The sequence below is a fragment of the Xyrauchen texanus genome, chromosome 6 (genome assembly GCF_025860055.1).
Source record: "Xyrauchen texanus isolate HMW12.3.18 chromosome 6, RBS_HiC_50CHRs, whole genome shotgun sequence".
Taxonomy (NCBI): Eukaryota; Metazoa; Chordata; class Actinopteri; order Cypriniformes; family Catostomidae; genus Xyrauchen; species Xyrauchen texanus.
Window position 1 is genome coordinate 10,704,666 of NC_068281.1, and position 21,060 is coordinate 10,725,725.

General features: G+C 35.6%; 1 protein-coding gene across 3 annotated transcripts in view; it reads left to right on the forward strand.

Annotated features, from left to right (window-relative positions):
* Positions 1-18,600, forward strand: part of esyt2a (extended synaptotagmin-like protein 2a) — a 36,408-nt gene extending 17,808 nt beyond the window's left edge. Inside the window, exons 8-23 of one of the 3 annotated variants that reach the window (XM_052128553.1) lie at positions 2,289-2,409; positions 2,560-2,736; positions 2,821-2,903; positions 3,073-3,121; positions 3,816-3,905; positions 4,847-4,942; positions 6,508-6,609; positions 10,089-10,163; positions 10,860-10,946; positions 11,498-11,647; positions 12,837-13,225; positions 14,254-14,352; positions 14,524-14,655; positions 14,753-14,858; positions 16,915-16,964; positions 17,197-18,600. In XM_052128553.1, coding sequence (XP_051984513.1) covers positions 2,289-2,409; positions 2,560-2,736; positions 2,821-2,903; positions 3,073-3,121; positions 3,816-3,905; positions 4,847-4,942; positions 6,508-6,609; positions 10,089-10,163; positions 10,860-10,946; positions 11,498-11,647; positions 12,837-13,225; positions 14,254-14,352; positions 14,524-14,655; positions 14,753-14,858; positions 16,915-16,964; positions 17,197-17,239 — 1,849 coding nt within the window. In that variant the 3' untranslated portion in view covers positions 17,240-18,600. Of the gene's footprint in view, positions 1-2,288; positions 2,410-2,559; positions 2,737-2,820; positions 2,904-3,072; positions 3,122-3,815; positions 3,906-4,846; positions 4,943-6,507; positions 6,610-8,641; positions 8,705-10,088; positions 10,164-10,859; positions 10,947-11,497; positions 11,648-12,836; positions 13,226-14,253; positions 14,353-14,523; positions 14,656-14,752; positions 14,859-16,914; positions 16,965-17,196 lie in introns of all 3 variants that reach the window. The other 2 variants (XM_052128554.1, XM_052128555.1) reach the window with 2 other exon arrangements.
* The last annotated feature ends 2,460 nt before the right edge of the window (positions 18,601-21,060 follow it).

The window sequence follows — 21,060 nt, forward strand, 5'->3', positions numbered from 1 at the left end:
TTTGCTCGCTTGCTCTCTCTCTCTCTCTCTCTCTCTCTTACACACACACACACACACACACCCTCCTAAAACAGTCAAATTTGAAACTCTGCTGGGGTGATGGTAAAGCTAACTTCAATATGAATTCTTTGATCTCTATATCTGATAATCTAGATTAAAGGAACTTTCCGGGTTTAATACATGTTAATCTCAATCGACAGCGTTTGTGGCATAATGTTAATTACCACAAAAATGTATTTCGACTCATCTCTCCTTTAAAAAAAAAAGAAGCAAAAATCGTAATAAAACAATGTGTAAATTTATAGCCAGTTTTCATCTTCATAGCCATGACGATGTCAACAAAACCTAAAATCCTAAAACGGCTGTAAAGATTATGATTTAAACAACTTTACAGCTCAAATAATACACAGGTTTTAACAGAAGAATGAATGTAAGTGCTTTTATAAAATTATAAGCGTCATATATCTGCCTTTTAAACCATCTAAAAATTGCCTCCCACTTCAATTGTAAGTACCTCAATGTAACCTCCATTTTTGCTTATTTTAAAGAAAAGGCGGGACGAGACGGAAAATAATGTTTGGTAATCATCGTTATGCCACAATTGCTGTCGATTGAGCTTAACTTGTATTGAACCAGGAACATTCCTTAAAGAACATCGTAATGACTGTAGAATAAAACCTAAGACAAAATGTGTTCAAATTCACACATCTAAAGTGCAAATAGAGGGCTGATGTAAGTATGGTGTAGGACACATTTGTTACTATTTTTGTCCCCTTTATCCCAAATGTTTTTGATGTCACATGATCTAAAAGAGAGAAAAATATAAATACTAGATTGGTAAAGTTTGTCAATTTTTTTGATGTTGCCTAGCCTAAAAGTTTGAAATTGTTTTAAACACTAAGGTTTTACAGGCCCTGCAGTCAGAAAGACATATAGACAGGTAGATAAATAGATCGATTGATCAAGAGAGAGCTCAGTGTAAAGTAAGGTCTTGTGTGTGTTTGTTTACATTACAATTTTTGACAGTTGAAGTTTGAACATTCTTGACTCCTTTGATCATTCCTGTAATGTAAGTCTATGGAATATTTGATTGTTTGCTACGGGAAAGCTGCTTGTCGGATCAGTCAGAAAAGACATAGTACACTAAAGGCATGGTCACACATACCTTCGCATGGCGAAATTCCATGGGCGAAATAGTCATCTCAATGGGAATCTGCTCGATTCACAATCGTGCGTTTTTTTTTGTTTTTTTTTTAAGTTTTAGGCAAAGAATTTCTCCTCGCGGATTTCGCGTGGAGTTCGGGTTTGGTGAACTTTTACAGCCAAAAGGAAGTTTCTTGGTTTGGCATTGACCTCTGTGTGTCGGTGCTTTGTCCACAGTTTCACTGAATTGTTTCTTTTTGTATATACTCTCCAAAGTACAAAGTGCAGCATCAAAAAAAGGCTGCTTGACAGTAATTTTTTGCTTATTTCACATGCAATCAACGCTCACCTACTCTTTCTTTGCCCGCAGAACTTCGCTGTGCGAAGGTAGGTGTGACTGCGCCTTAAGTCAGAACAGTCTGAAGGTCTGTGCCAAATTTGCTGGATGTGACTTAGGTGTAGGAGTTACAATTAATAATTTAAGTCTTGATTTAGGGATTTGGGATAAAGCCTTAACCAAGTCTGTAGAATAACAGCATGCCAACATAATAATGCTTCAAAAAGGGATGTTGACTGTTACCTCAACTGGTGGTCTTTGTAGAAGAAGAAAAAGGTTCAACTCTGCCAATCTGTGCACATACAGCTCCCAAGAACAGACATTAAAGTGAATTGTTCACCCCAAAACAAAATTCTATCAATGTTCAATCTGCTATTTTCTATTCAATAAAATTGGGTGAGAACCAGGGGCTGTTAAACTCAGAATAGGACAAAAGACATACATGTGTCCATGCAACTAGTGATAGACAAGTAAAAATATTTTGCCATTTTGAGATTATCAGCCGATAATTGCACCCACTTGGCTGATAAACAGAAATGGTTGTTGGTTTTAGATTCTGTTCCAAAATCTACCAACAGACTTGCTAATTAATAGTTCACATTTTCTGTTTTCAAATATTTTGAGTATTTTGAGTAATTATTGTGTTGTCATTTTTAGCATTCAACTTTTTGCTGTTGTTATATTATATTATACATGTCTGCATGTACATGTTTATGAAAGATAGAATTTAATGTAATTGATTTGTTTTATTGTTAATTTGACATCATTTGTCCTGATCTCTCTCTATCTACCTCTCTCTTTCTCACAGTGGCTTGTGTGACAGTATCATTCAGGATATCATCTACAGTTATCTGGTGTTGCCAAACAAAATCACTATTCCACTAGTAGAAGATGCACTGATTGCTAAACTCCGCTTTCCTATGCCCCAGGTGACACACACACACACACATGCATATACTGTTGTAACAAAACACCGATCGGAGCTCGATCACACCCCCGCCTTCACAAATGTATATAATGATTGTACTGTGTATATATATCGTAAACATTATGTACGTATATATGTGTGTTTGGTATAGGGCATTCTGCGGATTCACTTCTTAGAGGCACAGGACCTGGTAGGAAAGGACAAGTTTCTGGGTGGTTTGATAAAAGGGAAGTCTGACCCATATGGCGTTGTTCAGCTTGGTAACCAGCTCTTCCGATCTAAAGTCATCAAAGAGTGTGTAAACCCTAAATGGAATGAAGTATATGAGGTAAGGGTGTGTAGGGGTCTCTTTAAATGAATCTTTTTTTTTTTCTCACTTAATTCTTAAGTAATGTGTTTGTGTATGTTTTAGGCATTTGTATATGATCACCCAGGACAGAATCTGTCGATAGAGTTGTTTGATGAGGACCCAGATAAGGATGATTTTTTGGGAGGGTAATGGCTCTGATTAATCAAGCTTATTGTCTTATTGAGTTGACTGATTTAACATTGACTTGACTGATTGAACATGACAATCACATGACATCATCCTTCAGTATTGTACCTCAAAGATCATCAGGATTTGTGTTTTATTCAATCATTTGATTTTTCTCCTTCTCTCTAGCATTACAATCAACGTCGATGAACTGCAAAAGGAAAAGAAAGTAGATGAGGTACGAGTAACATGTATTGTTTGGTTGACTTTTGTAATTTTTTAGAGAAGAGATATAGACATGCTTCCAAATGTAAAGTGTAGGGTGATGCTGCATTCACCTCATTTATTGTAAATGCAAGATGATAACATAAACTCTGAGCTTTTTATGTCCTCGGATTCAATAAAAATTATTTGTTTCTATGGCAATGCTCATAATGCCAAAATGGATCCACGTGCATCTTTGTTGTAAATGGCAGCAAAATACTTTAGCTATGTTAATTCATCTTTATATGCTCTTGCAAAATAATTAAGAAATATTAGTAACACTGGCTATAATAAAAGGGCATGTCAAACATATGAAATACTGAAGTACAGAGAACTGCTCAGGCCATTTTTTGGTTCTTTTTTATATGATGGTCAAGTTACAGAAGTTGGAGCTTAAAATTAATTCAGAGATTTCAACTTGTAATAACAAGATCGACAAAGCATGAGCGTTTTTTACTCTTCAGAAACTCAATTACAACAGTCCAACAAGACATGATGCAGCATTACTCCTTGCAGTCATAAATTAAGCGTGATACATTCTTGAGTGTTTATATTTGTACAAAAATGTTAAAATGACATCAAATTTAATAAAGTGATTTACAACATGATTGTGGTATACATGTGCTATTGTATCACATCCCTTCTAAGTCTGTGTGTTGTGTTTGTAGTGGTTTGTACTTGATGATATTGCTACAGGCAAGCTTCACTTGAAAATTGAATGGCTTTCTCTGCTCTCTACACCTGATAAACTCGATGAGGTAACTTATACTTGCATGCATTCGTTTTTACTATCATAGCGGGGACCTCCCATGGACATTTGTTCTAAGCTAATTTAAATGACTGTAGACTTACAATATTTAAAAATATTTTAAATGTATGTAGTCAATGGCTGTGTGTAAGCTGCATTTGCATTTAACATAATTTTGTATTTTCAGTGAGCAGAATTATTAGCTAATATTTCCATTTGGGGTCACCATTGCCCTGTTCTGGGGTGATTTTTAGTCCCAGTACATCTCTGATGGATCATTTAGCACTTTTAAGAACAATACTTTCAGCTTAATGTTTAAGGAAAGGAACTGTTTTGCATTAAAAGTAATAACAATAATAATTAAAAAAAAAAAAACTTTCAAAGGCTTGGTTTAAAGAATCTTGAACTGAACCATTTCGTGAGATAAGGGAATCGTTACACCACTACTTTTTTGTCAAATAGCGTGTCACATTGCATAAATCCAGGTCAATACGGAGCGGCGTTCAGATTGTGGGGCGATCTTGAGTTCTGTGTTTGCAGAATCAGTGTGGACCTAAATATATGACATTCACTGTGAGTGAAGAAGTGAACGAGGCAGCTGTTTTGGACCCAATATATTATTTGCATTAACGTGTAAATACAGTAATGCCTCTGGTTCTTATGTTCTCTCATGCACCTGATTTCAGCTCCTTTGTGAGATGTCATGATTGGCATGAGCAAAGGCAAAACTCGTACTCTTTCCTCACTGACAGTTGTTGTATGAGAAAGTCTAATGCCTACATCACTACTGCACGAACTGATCAGATTTGCTAAACAACAGTGTGAAGAGTCAGTCCTAAAGATTATATTCAAAAACTAAATCGGATTTGTTTGCAGCGTGAACAAAACAAAACACACACACGCACACACACAGATTCAATGCTGATAAAGATTTAATGTTTTGTATTTCAGGTTTTAAGCAGCATTAAAGCAGATAAGGGGCAAGCAAATGACGGACTGTCATCAGCTTTATTACTGGTGCACCTGGACTCAGCCAAAAACCTGCCAGTGAGCACACACATACAAACCTCACGTTCAAACACACCTACATAGACTTCCTTTCCTTCTTGCTTTCCTGTCTTTCACCTTTTCTTCACCTTCTCCCTAAGAATCGTTCACTCTTTTATCTGATATCACTTCTAGTGGTCAACCGATATATATCCAAGGCCGATAAATTGGCTGATATTTGGATTTTTTTAAATTCTCGGGGATACATTTTCCCATTTGGCCAATTTGTTTCTTGAGGGTGCTGAGAATCGCCTGCTTGCATATGAAGCATGTCTCTCCTCTACAGTTCCCTGTAAATTTTAACTTTCTTTTCCTATGATAAAAGGCAAATATTAATAAACATTATATTATATACCATCTGCAAATATGCAGGTATCTCGTTTAAAGGGTGTAATTCACAAACCTCACAAAAATCCAGCATTTTCTTCCCGTCGAGCACTTCTCTAATATCTTTCTCTGAAGCGTGTATTCTATCAGCCAGAATCAAAACTTAAGGATCAGGTTCAAAAGTTCCTCTGATTCACGAATCAAGAGAGTTAGTCCATGACAGGGGCCTGGGTAGCTCAGCAAGTAAAGACACTGACTACCACACCTGGAGTCGCAAGTTCGAAACCAGGGCCTGCTGAGTGACTCCAGTAAGGCTTCTTAAGCAACCACTTGGCCGGTTGCTATAATGCGTGGTTCTCGCTCTTGGTGGGGAATGTGGTGAGTTGTGCATGGATGCCGCGGAAAATAGTGTGAAGCCTCCACACGCGCTACGTCTCCGCGGTAATGTGCTGAACCAGCCACGTGATAAGATGCATGGATTGACGCCGAGTCACTACGCCACCACGAGGACTTAGAGCGCATTGGGATTTGGCCATTCCAAATTGGGGAGAAATGGGGAGAAAATACTAAAAACAAAACAAAAAAGAGAGTCAGTCCGTGACAATCCAAGCTGGTCACTGAGGCCGATTAAACCATCAGTAGATTGCTTTTGCTCCTGCTGGATCCGTACGAGCGCATGAGTGCAACTTCAAAGTAAAAGCACTTCACGTGTGCTATAAGTAAATGTCTTATTCACTATAAACTGTATGTGCAATTGGTTTGATTCTGTATTTTTTTTGAAAATGCGATAGTTAATGCGCTCATGCCATCCATAGTTGCTGGACTACTGTGTGTACTGTATCCTTCTTCCTAATATATTAACAATTTCTCAGTGTACAAAAAAATTACAAAAATGTTATGACTAAACAGAAATCAGAAGAAACTGCTATGTACCATTTTAAAATACAATATTTTATGTTATATTGTATGTTAAGTTCAAGTGTAGTGAAAAATTGAGTAAATACAGTGCTTAATAAGAGTTTATTCATTATTGAGCAATTTTATGTTTAAGTTATTTACTATTTTAAATTGTGTGATATATCGGCCTGTCAGCCACCCTGCACTCTGGATATTGGCATCGGCCATTAAAAAACTAATATCGGTCTATCACTAATCACTTCGTCTACACTTGTTTTTGGTTTTCTTCTTTCATCCTCTGTTTCTTTCTGTCGCCCCTCTCTGGTTTCCTGTCATTGAAGAGTGTTTTTGAAGGGCATGTGGGCACTGGGTGTCTGCAAGAGCGCCGCTCTGCTGGGCTGGTGTTTTGTGAGAACACTGCTGCCCTCTACAGGACAATGTTTGTGAGTCACTTTGCTGGCATGTTGATATTATATTGCACCTTGAATTTTACCTGCATTTTGTGACTCGACTGCCAGTTTCTCTGATTACAAAGTCTTCTTGTTAGATCTCTACTTCCCTTTTGCACTTATAATCTTCCTCCTAATGCTTTATTTTCTTGTTTTCAGCATGCTTATGTTCATAGAGGCCCCACCCACATTTTCACAATATCATCAGAGGTGTTTTAGTGTGTATTGTTTTCCTCTTTTGTTGACGTGTCCTCATATTTTTTTAAAGAGGTGTTTTGATAAGAGGAAGTTCCGGGCAATTTTTTATTTTTGTTATCTTTTTGCATCTCATTTCTAACAACACAATACAATTACAATAACACTATATTATCCCTGAGGGATACTTTTTATATGAATACCTATGAGGAGATATGGTTTAATTGTTAAAATGAAAGCAAATAATTTGGAAAATGTAAAAAAAAAAAATATATAATTTGAAATATACAATGTAATAAAACATTAATATGCAATGATTAAGATAAAGTAGCTAAAGATTAAAAATATCTATTTCTTCTAATATTATTTTTAATATAAATAAATACATCTAAATATATATTTTACATTTACATTTATGCATTTGTCAGATGCTTTTATCCAAAGCGACTTACAGTGCACTTATTACAGGGACAACCCCCCCGGAGCAACCTGGAGTTAAGTGTCTTACTCAAGGACACAATAATGGTGGCCGTGGGGATCGAACCAGCGACCTTCTGATTACCAGTTATGCGCTTTAGCCCACTACACCACCACCATATATATATATATAATATATATATATATAAATGGCATAAAAGCACTATTTGTATGCGTTTCATCCCTTAGATTAGTTGCTTTGGATAAAAGTATCTGCTAAATGAATACATGTAAATGAGACAGGAGTGGGTGGGGCTATTAGACAACTTCTGCAGTTAGACAGGTTAACTGTGAGGTTTAGTTTCAGGTGTAGTAGAATGTCATTTTTGTGCATGTTGAAAGAAGCAGGTGTCACATGGCACTTCACTGCAAGACATTCATTATAATGCATCAGCTATATATCAGCTAGCATCCTCATTTGTCATTTGAATGGATGAATTGGCTTCAAACATCTTGAATCATCAGCTTCCCATGAGCTGGTATATATTTCTGCACCCAGATGTGTTGCATTTTCAGTGAAGTGTGGGTTGGACTCCTGTTGATTCTCTTTGGATTGCTGTGTTTATTTCTCTTTCATCTTTGTGCATCATGGTCTTCAAAATGTTTTATATCACTTTCCCTGACATTTAAATTGTGTACTATCCTGTGCCCACTCTCCAGACTTCAGTAGTTAAACAGAGATGAATAAAAACTTTCATGCCCTTTTATACCTGAGCAAGTGTAGGTCATAATAGTTGTCTCAGCCTTGGAACACCCACAAACTAACTGGGGGTAACTGCACACAGGGTTTGTACCTATAAATGATACAACATGTGCTTTTGAGGATGAAATATTCACTGGATTTGCCAGTTACCCGTAAATGGCACGTAAAACAAAACAAACTGTAGTTGGTTGGTTTACATGACAATAAAATGAACCAAATAAGCTGCGATGAGGACCAGACTTTATGCAGCAAGTCAAAAGTCTGGCTGTGCGTGACTAGCTGCAAACTGGTAACGAGACTCCGCCTCTTTTTACATTCTGTGATCTGATTTATGTGCTCTGTTAGGACTGCTTTATTAATTGAACATTAATTATTGTTGTATTAACTTCAGTACAAGTTTGAGTGATTTACCAATTAATCTACAAACAATAAAAGAGACCTCCTCTTTTATCATTTCATCAAATTAACATGCATTTAATTCTATACCCTCAATTCATTGTGTTATATGTGCTTGTTTGTGTGAGAGAGACTGAATATTCCATGGTGTCTGTGCGTGTTTTTATGTAATTACAAATTTAATTCTGCATGCCCTCCTCCTAATAATCCTGCCTGTATTTGTGTGTGTTGTCCTTTTCTGCTTGGGGAAATAAGCGCAATCCTTTAGAATTCAACTATGCTGGTCTGAAGAAGGGTACAGCCAGTAAATCGACAAAGGTAACACAGCACTACTGATTTCCTCAGTTCATGCACACATACATCCAATAGACAGGTGTTGAAAGACTACCAGGATGATTATTAAGTTAATCATGCAGATCTCCCCACTGCAGGTACCATGTGTGCTGTCTGTCTGCTTTGATTAACTGCATGCAGATCTAAAACTGCATCTTACACACAGTGTGATTGACTGTCTGAAATGCACTGAATTCAGACTGTAAGGGGTTCTCTGAACACACAGATGAGAGGCAATTCATGAATCAACTAAGCAGCCAAGACACACATGTGACCGTACTTGATTTCAACAATGTTTTATGTCATTATGACAATCTTTGATTGATTGTATGATTGAAGTCCATTGTTAGTTATATAGTATTTAAAAGTATATGTTGTATATGTTGTGCTGGCTGATAAAGCAGTATAAGTCATGGACTTGAATGGACACCCAGCGACATGGATGCAGCAGCATTATGCAAAAGCATTATTTTTAAGTTACTAACATCATTGTAGAAATGCTCCATTCACAGTTAAGGAATATGCCGGGTTCAATATAAGTTAAACTCAATCTACAGCATTTGTGGCATAATTTTGAGTACGACTAAACATTGAATTGTCCCTCCTTTTCTTTAAAAATAGCAAAAATCTGGATTACAGTGAGGCACTTACAATGGAAGTGAATGGGGACAGTTTTTGGAGGGTTTAAAGGCAGAAATGTGGAGCTTTTTATTTTATTTATTTTTTTACTTACATTCATTATTTTGTTAAAACTTGTTTATATTTGAGCTGTAAAGTGGTTTAATTTGTCACTTTTACAGTCATTTTAGGGTAAAATTGGCTATAACTTTACACAGAAAAGGTTAGTAAGTGGTTTTATCACACTACAATCATGTTTACATGCATATTGTTTATGTCTTGGGCTATACTTTTTGAAAAAGTATTTTAACGTTCAAAATCTGGCCCTATCACTTCCATTGTAAGTTCTTCACTGTAACCCAGATTCTTTGCTTTAGAAAAGGAGGAATGTCAAAGTCATTTATTTTTTTTGGTAATCAATATTATGCCACAAATGCTGTCGATTAAGCTTAACTTGTTTTGAACCCAGAATATTCCTTTTAGTTGATTTTATTCTCACCAGTGAAGTGTCCAATATCGGAGGGGTTGCAGAGACAAAGTGAGTAATATTCGTCTGCTCATGTGAGCTCAGCATGAGCCGAATTATTTATGTAAAATAGAACCGCTTTTAAAGGAGTCTGGAGTTCACCTTTTGACTACATTGTTATTTATTAATAAGCAAGTGTTTCGTTGAGGCTGTCTTTTTCCTTTTTTTTTTTTTTTTTTTAATGTGAAAGGGATGTTAATTAAACTATGTGTTCATGACTTTTAGTCTGGTAAGAAGGTCACGAGTGATCCAAATCCAATGGTCCAGTTTACTGTGGGACACAAATCCTACGAGAGCAAGGTAAACACACTTGCATAAATTCAGGATTGATCAACAAATTCAGTCAAGCATGTCTAAACATTTCACTGTGTATTAAAGGAATAGTTCACCCAGGAATGAAAATTCTGTTATCGTTTACTCACCCTCATGTTGTTCCAACTTTGTATGACTTTTTCTCTTTGACAGAACACAAGTTTTAATTTAATTAAAATAATGTAATAATGTCTTAATAAAGAAACCAAAAGTGTCATACATCATATTCAAAATCTTCTAAAGGCATACAATCACTTTGAATGATGAACTGATCATAATTTATGTTGTTATTCGTGTCATGTGACCAGAATGAGGATTGAGTAATTGGTGACAATTGAAATTTTTGGGTGAACTTGTCCTTTAACATGTTTTTTTTTTAATGCAGAAAGATATGTAAGATTTCTTGAGCTGTATTGTCCTCACAGAATATTTTTTACAATTATTAATAGAAAATGAGAGTCTTGGTGTGTAAGGCAATAATGCATTTTATTGGAGTCCCACACAATTACTGTTATGGGTCCCATTTAAATCCCATTTGTGCAGTTCTTTACTGATATTTGAGTTAAACTGAACTGTGATTATACTCATGATTGGAATATAGAGACCTGGGTCTCAGCCCTTTTGTGTTTTCACTGTTGCTACATATTAAATGGTCAAATATTTTACATTCTCTATTAATTGTAGACACGATTTAAAACCCTCGAGCCGGTTTGGGAGGAGGCATTCACATTCCTGATTCACAATCCAAAGAGTCAAGAACTTGAAGTGGAGGTAAAAAAAAAAAAAACTTTTGAAGGAATTTATATCTTGCATTGAATGGATTTTAGCATTCAAAATGTAACCAAAAGTGATGTCGTTATCATGATACATGTATATTGAATTACAATTTCTTCTCTCTTGCTTTTATTTGCATACTGGTTTGTGATTGGTTTGCTTACTTTCATATGTTAAACCATTTAAAGGTACTTTTACACTGCACAGTGCTTCTGTGTTGATTCTTGTGTCCTGCCGACTGCCGAAAACAAGAAGCATATTCATTGTCATGACGGCAGCAAAGTGGCTCTGATGCAGAATTTATTTACACAGAATCAAAACCTAAAACTTAAGCTTACCTAAAACTGTAATACTATTTTGGGTGCCTTGCAAGCACTGGTGTTTCCTTCAGGAAATGCATATCTTGTTTCTAGTTTTCTTTCGATTTTGCGGTAACCTGAATATATTTTTGTGAGATTCACACTAATGCGTGCGTGTGTGTGTGTGTGTGTGTGTGTGTGTGTGTGTGTGTGTGTGTGTGTGTGTGTGTGTGTGTGTGTCACGCACAGGTGAAGGATGAGAAACACGAGTGCTCTCTGGGGATGTTTTCTCTTCCTCTGTCTAAGCTGCTGCAGGAGGATCAGATGACGATCAGCCAGAGATTCCCCCTCAAGAACTCCGGGCCAAATGCTACACTTAAAATGAAGATGGCCCTTAGGGTAACAAACCGTGCAGCTGTTTTGTGTATGTGTATATTGGGGGTGGTTGCATAGTGGGTAAAGATCTGGGATGGTAAGTCATAGAGGTTTGGGTGCTTTCACACTTGGTTCGATTGCTTGGACCGAACCCGAGTTCCTTTCCTCCCTCCTCCTCCTGCCCCCGCTGGTCTATGTTCACATCATATTTTTTGGGTCTGAACCACGGTTCTATTACATCATCAATGTTCTTGGTAGCAACTCGAGAAGACGTCACTGTGCTAAGTGAAGTATTAAAGTTTGTCTCTTTGGATTTACCATGAACACATGCCATGCACAGAACAACACTTGTGTTTGTCTCCCACGGATGCATTGAATGTGCAATGATGTGATGAATATTAGCGTTTAGCAATGTCAGCTGCTCTATGAAGGTGGTGTATCTGGACACAAGCAGGTATGAGAAATGTAGTATACCATGAAAGTTGCAATCTGTAGCCTGCAAAGACGCAAATTATACGTCATCACAAGCGGTTCACTTCTGTGATTTGCTGTGATTGTGTTCATATCAGCAGTGAATCATACTGGAGTTCACATGAACCATACCCCAGACCACCTTTTCTAGTGGACTTGGGTGCAGTTCCCAAGTGCGCACCTGAGTTTGGGAAAACAGCATTCACGTTATCCAAACAAACCGAACTTTGGCATCATTCGACTCCAGGTGCACACCAAAAGTGCTAGTGTGAAAGCACCGTCTACGGGTACAGCTTTCATTTATTGAGCTTGGGGAACTGGGTTCAAATCTGACCTACTGAAATACTGAATGTATTTAGACTTTAGACAGAACTTGACAGCCAGTGGTTACTATGCATATGGAAAAAAGCTGATGTGATATTCATTTGTGCTCCATGGGAGTTTGGCACAACATTTTTATTAGTCCACAATGTTTTTTTTTTTTTTTTTAGTTGCATTAAAAATCCATTTGACTCAAAAATCTTTCTCCTCAGTTTAACGGGCAAGACACCTCTGACTTCAAGGTCTTCATTCAAACCCCAGTAGATGCTATTCATGAATTCGAGAACTGCTACAATCCCTAATTAACATTATGCTCTTGACTGCCTTTTTCCCATGTTTGCTCCATGGCAGCTGTCCATGCAACAATTTAATTGGTAGTCTATCTAAAACACAATAACCGAAGTGTGTTTGTTCATTTCAGGTGCTCTGTTTGGAGAAGTTGGCTGTATCGGATCAGCCCTCCTCAGTCCAGATCCGCCGTCCCAGCGCCAGTGTCAGCTCCAATCCCTCCCCTCAGCAGAAACCCACTGTTTCAGAGCCTACCTCAACACCCAGAGTCCAGCTGAGCCCAGCACCCATAACCCAGCCAACCCCAACATCCTCCCCACAGCTGGAGCCATTAACAGACAACACACCATTGGAAGAGTTGCCTGCCCGTCTGGCTAAATCAGGGCGGAGTTTATCTAGCCTTGCCATTTCTGGTTCTCAAATGCACCTGAATAATAAAGAGCCAACACCCAGCATAGCATCCGATATCTCCAATCCCAGCGCCACCCTGGAGCTCCAGAGAACTATACAACAATTACAGAAGTATGTACAGCTCTGTGACATGACTTACACATAGTGTCAAAAATAACGAGGGCTTGGGGCAAAAAAGCCATGAAAGAGACAAAATGTCTCACTGAAATTCTAAATGTCTAGCATTTTTTTTAAATACCCTCTGTGTTTATTTATTTATATTTTTTATCTCATATGTAAAAGTATGACACACAGTAAGTATATTTTGATATGGCTAGAAGAAATATGCCCTCTTAAAAAACATGCCCCTGAAAATCAAATCAAGGATGCAAAAATTGTCCCTAAGGAATAATTCATCCAAAAAAGAAAATTCTCTCATCATTTACTAACCCACATGCCGTCACAGATGTGTATAACTTTCTTACTACTCTGAACACAAACAAAGATTTTTAGAAGAATATTTGAGCTCTGTTGGTCCTGACAATGCAAGTGAATGGTGACCAAAATTTTGAAGCTGCAAAAGCACATAAAGGCAGCATAAAAGTAATCCTTAAGACTCCAGTGGTTAAACCTATATCTTCAGAAGCGATATAATAGATGTGGTTAAGAAAGAGATCAATATTTAAGCCCTTTTTCACTATAAATATCTGCTTTCATATTCTTTTTCTTGTGTTTTGTCAATTTGCATCTGTTGCCACCTACTGGGCAGGGAGGAACATTTATAGTAAAATATTGAATTAAATGTTGATCTGTTTCTCATCCACAATTATCATATCGATTCTAAAGACATTGAGTAAACCACTGGAGTCTTATGGATTACTTTTATGCTGAATTTATTTGACAAAATCTTGGTACTCATTCACTTGCATTGTACTGACCTACAGTGCTTATTCTTCTTAAGATCTTCATTTGTGTTCTACAGAAGAAAGAAAGTTATACACATCTGGGATGGCATGAGGGTGAGTAAATGATGAGAGAATTTTCATTTTTGCCAAATTGTTATCATAGTTAGACAAATTTCTTAGATGTGTTTTATTGATGTTGACAGTTCGAGACCCTTTATTTCTGATGGTTTCAGTAGAATTTGTTTGCGTTCACAGTGGTGCCTCGCCTGGTTTCGCTGCATTGGGTGAGATTCAGCTAACCATTAGGCACAGTCCCCAGAGAAACAGACTAATTGTTGTGGTACACAGCTGCAGGTATAATACAAACACACACAGATTTGACTGTTTATTTTTCAGAATTTCAGTGCTACAGAAGTTCTTGTAGAAAGCACACCACTTTTACCATTTTGAAGAATTATGCAGGAAGTTTTCAGTATGTAGGAAGTTTTCAGTATGTAAGTACTGTATGTGTTTGTGCTTTTGCAGAAATCTGATCTCTTCCACTGGAAGTGGTTCTGATCCATATGTCCGTTTGTATTTGCTGCCTGATAAACGACGCTCTGGACGCAGAAAAACAAACACAATAAAGAAAACCGTGAACCCGGTCTACGATCAGACGTTAGTCATCTTTCCCCCTCCAAAACCAGTCAGCTCTGAATTTTCATTGCAATAACTTCTTTTTGTGTTGATTTTATTTGTGTGCATGTGAGTGTAGGTTTGAATTCAGCGTATCACTTGTGGAGTTACACAGAAGAACTCTTGATGTGGCTGTAAAGAATGGAGGAGGAATCCTGTCAAAACACAGAGGCCTGCTTGGAAAGGTGAGATCCCTGACACCAGAAAAAACATTTGTCATATCAAATATAACATCTCATACACCATTTATATCATAGATCGCATTCCCATGATTAATAGCATGAATGGCATTAAAGTATTATACATCATTTAAATAACACGCCTTATACAGTTTATATTACATAAGTGACATCCCTCAAACATTGCCAAACATCCTGGTCACCATGTATATCATAAATAACATCCAACATGCCATTCGTAACATAAACCTACACATCCCAAATACCTTTTATAACATAAAAAAAAATGCCACACCCTTTGCAACTAGGGATAAAAACAAAATGTGCTTTCTGAGCAAAATACATTTTTTTTTCATCCGGTTCAGAAGTTCCGCAGCCTCCTTTCCAAATTGTAACTGGTTAGAACGAAATAAAAGTACAATTTTTTTAAATGAAAGTTCTCTGCACTAAGGGGTGGGTGAAATACCAATTGGAGTGTTGCCAGATCTCGCTAGAGAAACAAGCAACCTGGTCTGGAAAAACAAGCTAAAAATAATCCACTTGCCTCTAGCGATATGTTTTTTCTTCTGTGGTGGATTTATCAGCATAGAAATCATAACAAACAAACAGTTAATTATATTAACAGTTATGTATATTTTAATTACATATCTGCTTCTCAGTCAAAACCCAGCAGCATCAAATATGTATTAATACATAATTTCTAACAATAATTCATTGAAGACTTGAAAACACCTGAGAACTTTTTACCTCTAATAATGTTTTCCTTGTATCTGGATTAGACGTGCATGAACAGTATATGTAGTAATTGGAGAGTTATTAAAAAGGTCTTCGTTTACAGAATGCTACATCCACAACAGGCTATTAGGAAATGTGTGATGCAGCAGATTCCTTCAGGATCACAGTACATTTTTCATTTTCACGGGCAATACGAAGTGGTGTAGTTCCGAACATTTACTGTGTTTAAACACTTTTGTTTCATGAAAAAATTATCGGAATGAAATTAACTGGTTATAACCGGTTACCAGCATTTAAAAATTACGTTTTCACTCTGATACCATTGAAAATCACTTTGTTCCTGTTTTCGTTACATTCAGCAAAAACACTTTGTTCCTTTTTCAATTTTGGTTTTTATTCACTGTTTACAACACAACTAATATCCCACACACTGATATAGTAACAATAATATCATCCTAAATGCTGTTTAAAACATGGATGGCTTGTCTGACATCATGTATAACACCAGTAAGGGTCAAGTACCCCTTCATCAAAACAAAACTAAAGATGTGTACCAAAGGCTAAATATAATTTAATGTTATCATTAATATTGTAATATCCCTGATATTCAAAATGAAAAGAGGAGGTTGCTTGCAGTTTATGATGCTTATTCATTTATTAAAAAAAAACAAAACTGGGCCTTATGAGCCATGAAAGTTTTTCTAAATTTTTGGTAGACAGTGTGTGTATGTGTATATGTATGTATGTATGTATGTATGTATGTATGTATGTGTGTGTGTGTATATATATACATACATACATACATGCATATATATATATATATATATATATATATATATATATATATATATATATATATATATATATATATATATATATATATATATATATATATATATATATATATATATATATATATATATATATATATATATATATATACATTTTAAATAATAATTTTTAGGCCTACCTTTTTTTATTTGTACTATTAACAAGTATTTACATTTGATATGTAGAACAAGTGCTAAAACTTTACTGTCTATTTAAGACCGGATGTACAGCGTTTTGTTTTGATGGATGAGCATATTAACAGTAGTGAAGTCACATGCTTCTTTATTAGAAATAAATGTCAGTTTTTTTGGTTTTATTCAATAACATTCCACACACACATCATAACATATACAACCTTGCACAATCCCATAACTTAAACAACATCCCACTCATACTGTACAGTATTTGTTGTTTTGCCTAACTTGTACTTAACATACTCCTGTTTAATATATAAAACAATTATATATTGCCAACATTCTGATTGTGTGTGTCTCAGGTATTGGTTGACTTGAACTCTGAGGATTTATCAAAAAACTCAACACAATGGTAAAATGTTTTTTTATATATAATTCATATATTTATTTTTTTATTACAAAGAATCAGCAAATATATTACATAAATACAAGTGTGTGTATAACAAATAATACATCGATTTACATCGTAAATATGCATGAAAATGAGACCATCATTTTTGAAGTTGAGCTGACACAAAAAATATTGTATTAAAGTGAATGTGTGTTTTAAAGTGTATTCCTGTATGTGTGTTTTTTAATAACAGGTATGAGCTTACAGTGGAAGGACGGAGGCGACAGTCTCCTTAATCAAAGGAAACATCTTCCTTCACCCTACATATATTAAAATGACTACAAAATCCCTTCACAATTTCCAAACGTCAGTCATATATTAGCCTTGTGTTTTAGAATGTGGGCACAATTTGTACTGGTTGCATATTCAGTTTTTATCACTTTAAACAGATTACTGTACACAAGGAGAAAAAATGATAGGGATGTAATGTGCACTGACTAAGCTAGAGAGAATGAGAGCATGACAGAAAGAAAGACTGAGTGAGATTTTAGAAATTTGTATACTTAAGACAATTAAATAAAATAGGGATACATTTAAGCAACATCTGTAGATTTAGCTGTTTACACATTCAAATTAGAACTTCTTAAATGGCAAACTCTAAAAGCATCCACTATTCAAACAGTGATGGTGGAGATATTATATAATTTATATTGGAGCTCAGACTGTAAATAAATATAAATTAAATATTAGTAAGAAAATAAAGTATTTGGAAAAGATTAATAAATCTTAACCTTTAAGAGTTCTTGTTAAAAACACTGAACTTGCGCTTGCTTTTGAATGAAAAGTGTTATAATGTAATTAATATCTACGTGTGCTCCTTTCAGGAGCCAAATCTACCAAAGAAGTGCATGGCTCATTTTAAAGTGCGAATGTGTGATTTAACCAAATATGCACCTAAAAGTGTTGGTATATATGTATGTGTGTATATATTATCTGGTGTGGTGTAGCAGGGCTTGTGTCAGCATCCACCATCACAGAACTAACTGTCAGTGCTCGAACATGCACTGGCAGCTACAGTGTCACGTGACCCTGGGTGTGTTGTATGTCATTCTCAGTGTGATATCAAATGCTGCCATATCTCTGGATCTTGATTTTCTTTTCTATAGCACTCGGTCACATTACAGCTTTTCTAAAACCACACCTCACACACTACCACAGCAGCTGTCCTTCCATGATCATTTGTGTCTCTTGAGTTTTATAAAAAGCATGTCTTGTGTGTGTGGTCTGATCTTAAGTGAAGGTTGTGGTTTAGTCTCCTGCATTTTCAATGAGTTGAGCTTATTGTATGCAGGTGATCTAACCTTGAACTGATCTGACTTTCTGTCAGCAAGAATGTTTTATTATATATAACTTATTGTGTATATTATGACAGATTTTATGATGCTCATTATTATGATTTATACTTATCATCACAAGTAACAAAAGTATGCTGTCAGAGGACCCCTCTGCTGAGCTTGCCTTATTCATGTGTATGGGTTTCCTGTGCCTTATGACCAACAATATACTTATGTGTGAGTATATTTGACATCAGATAGAGGATTGTAAAGTCTCTGTATCTGATGTCCAAGTTTTTGTTTCAATAAACATTTTATTCCATACCAGCTATTCAAATCATTGGTGTTGAAGGCTTTCCAAAAGCAGTTAGATTTCACCATGCACATAGAGTTGACCAGAGATAACTGTTTTGATTCATCTTTGATTATTAAAGGGAATGGGATAGTTTTTATTACCCAAATAAAGATTTTTAAAAGTATATTTCAGCTCTGTAGCTCCAAACAAAGCAAGTGAATGGTGACCAGCACTCAGAAGGTCCAAAAAGGACATAAAGGCAGCATAAAAGTAGTCCATAAGACTCCAGTGGTTAAATCCATATCTTCTGAAGCCAGGATTTGGCTGTAACGGAATATATGTAACAGCGTTATTTAATCAGGATGCAAAAATAAAGTAACTATTCAGCCTCTGTTACATTTACATTACATCAAGCACCTCAGAATACAGTTATTTTATACAATTTTGTTAGAATACTTTTTTCATAATGACCACAAAATAAGGCATAAAGAAAACAATTCTTGTCAATCAAGTGAGAAACTTGATTGTTTTTTTTAACAGCGCAGATACATGCTGCAAACACGTCTTCTCGCTCTCTTTTTCCCAGATCTGTTGCAGCGCCTGTGCGGTGTTGCCAGGTTTCGTGCAAAAATTGGGCTTAATTGAAAACACAATTGTGGGTAGTGCTTTTGAGATATTTAAAAAATTGACCGCGTTCATTATAAGGTTTGATGGTAGGCATAAAAAAATACAAATAATAAATTCAACATCTTATTCATGTATAACTATTCCCGGATTTAATATCTGGCAACCGCACTGGCATGTCTAACAAGCAGCGCACTGTCAGCTGTGCAAAAGTATCAATACAGTCTGCAACCTTATTTCCTCAAATGGAACATTCGCGCATATGATACATTATGTTTCCCGCGATTGTTGCTGTGTAAATGCATTCAGGGATGGGGAGTAACATAATACAAGTAACGGGATTATGTATTTTAAAATACAAAATATTAGTTACTGTATTCCACTACAGTTACAATTTAAATCACTGGTAATTAGAATACAGTTACATTCAAAATGTATTTTGATTACTGAAGAGATTACTTTGCATTTTATTGTCATTTGATTCATTTAATATTTAGTCCTTTCAGATGGAAAACATTTATACATATAAATGATGCGATCCAAAGTGCATTTGGACAGCGGTGAAACACTTTCTTATGATGTGTTACATTCATATGAGCAGACAGAGAAGTACGTTTGAAGTTTGGAGCAGAAGAAATAGAAATAAACCTTGTGTAAATTGTCAGCTTTACGCTAAGCTAAAATGCTATTTCTAGCCATTTTACATGCACATGTTACCAGACACAATCATATTTTCACGTTGGATCATCATTTCAATTTTTCTAGTAAGACCTTTGGTATTAGGGCAAAAATCTTATTCTTGATATTTTTTGCATTGTTTTCCTGTAAAATATCGAAAAATCCTTAAAACAAGATAAATTTGATTTATCGTGTTTTAGAAACGACACTGCATGAGATATTTAGGTTTTTCAAAGAATGTTTTTTTTAACATGTGTATTTTGTCTTCTTGTACTGGCAGATTATTTATAGTCAAAACAAGTGAAAAAATCTACCAGTGCTGAAGAAGTAATCCAAAGTATTTAGAATACGTTACTGACTTTGAGTAATCTAACGGAATACATTACAAATGACATTTTACAGCATATATTAGCAATATATTTCAAAAGTAACCCTCCCAACCCTGAATACATTTATGCAGCTGAGTAAAGACTGATGGCTCAGGATAAGCATTTGGTGAGTCATGTATCATTATCAGAAACTTTCAGAACTGTTGAGAAATTGCAGTTATTTACGCCAATAATAGGCTACTGTGAATAGGTAGAAATTAGGCCGACTGCAAAGACTGAAAGAAGGAAAAGGACTTGAATTAGATCAGTCCATACGTCGACAGAAAAACCTCATGTTGTAACATACAGGCATATTCATATTATTTCTCACTTTGTTTGTGTGATTAACATTTTTTTGTTGATTCAACTATTTCTCACTTTTGTTTTTAAAACATCTCATACCAAGTCATGCACAAACAATATATAAAACAATAATTCCAAACAAAGGATGAGCAAAAGAATCAAAAGCACCCAAAATAAAGGTAGTAAAAGATATAGAAAACTAAATTAGTAAATCAGCCTAAATGTGGAAATATGCAAACAAGCGTGGTTAAAAATTATTAATATACATTGTTGTCACATGACCTCACTACTTTATGGCATAATCATATTATCATCTCAAAAATAAATACAGTTTATTTGCATTTCTTATCTAATTTTGTGTCCAACTGTCTTTTTCTTTGTCAGTCCAATAAAATATTGGATTAAGAAAAAGATTAAAATGTTGTTAAAATATTAATATATTGTAGCTGACCGCAAAATGCCTTCTGTTTGTCTTCTTTCTTCCATACAGAAAAACATTAGTGTCCAACTCCACA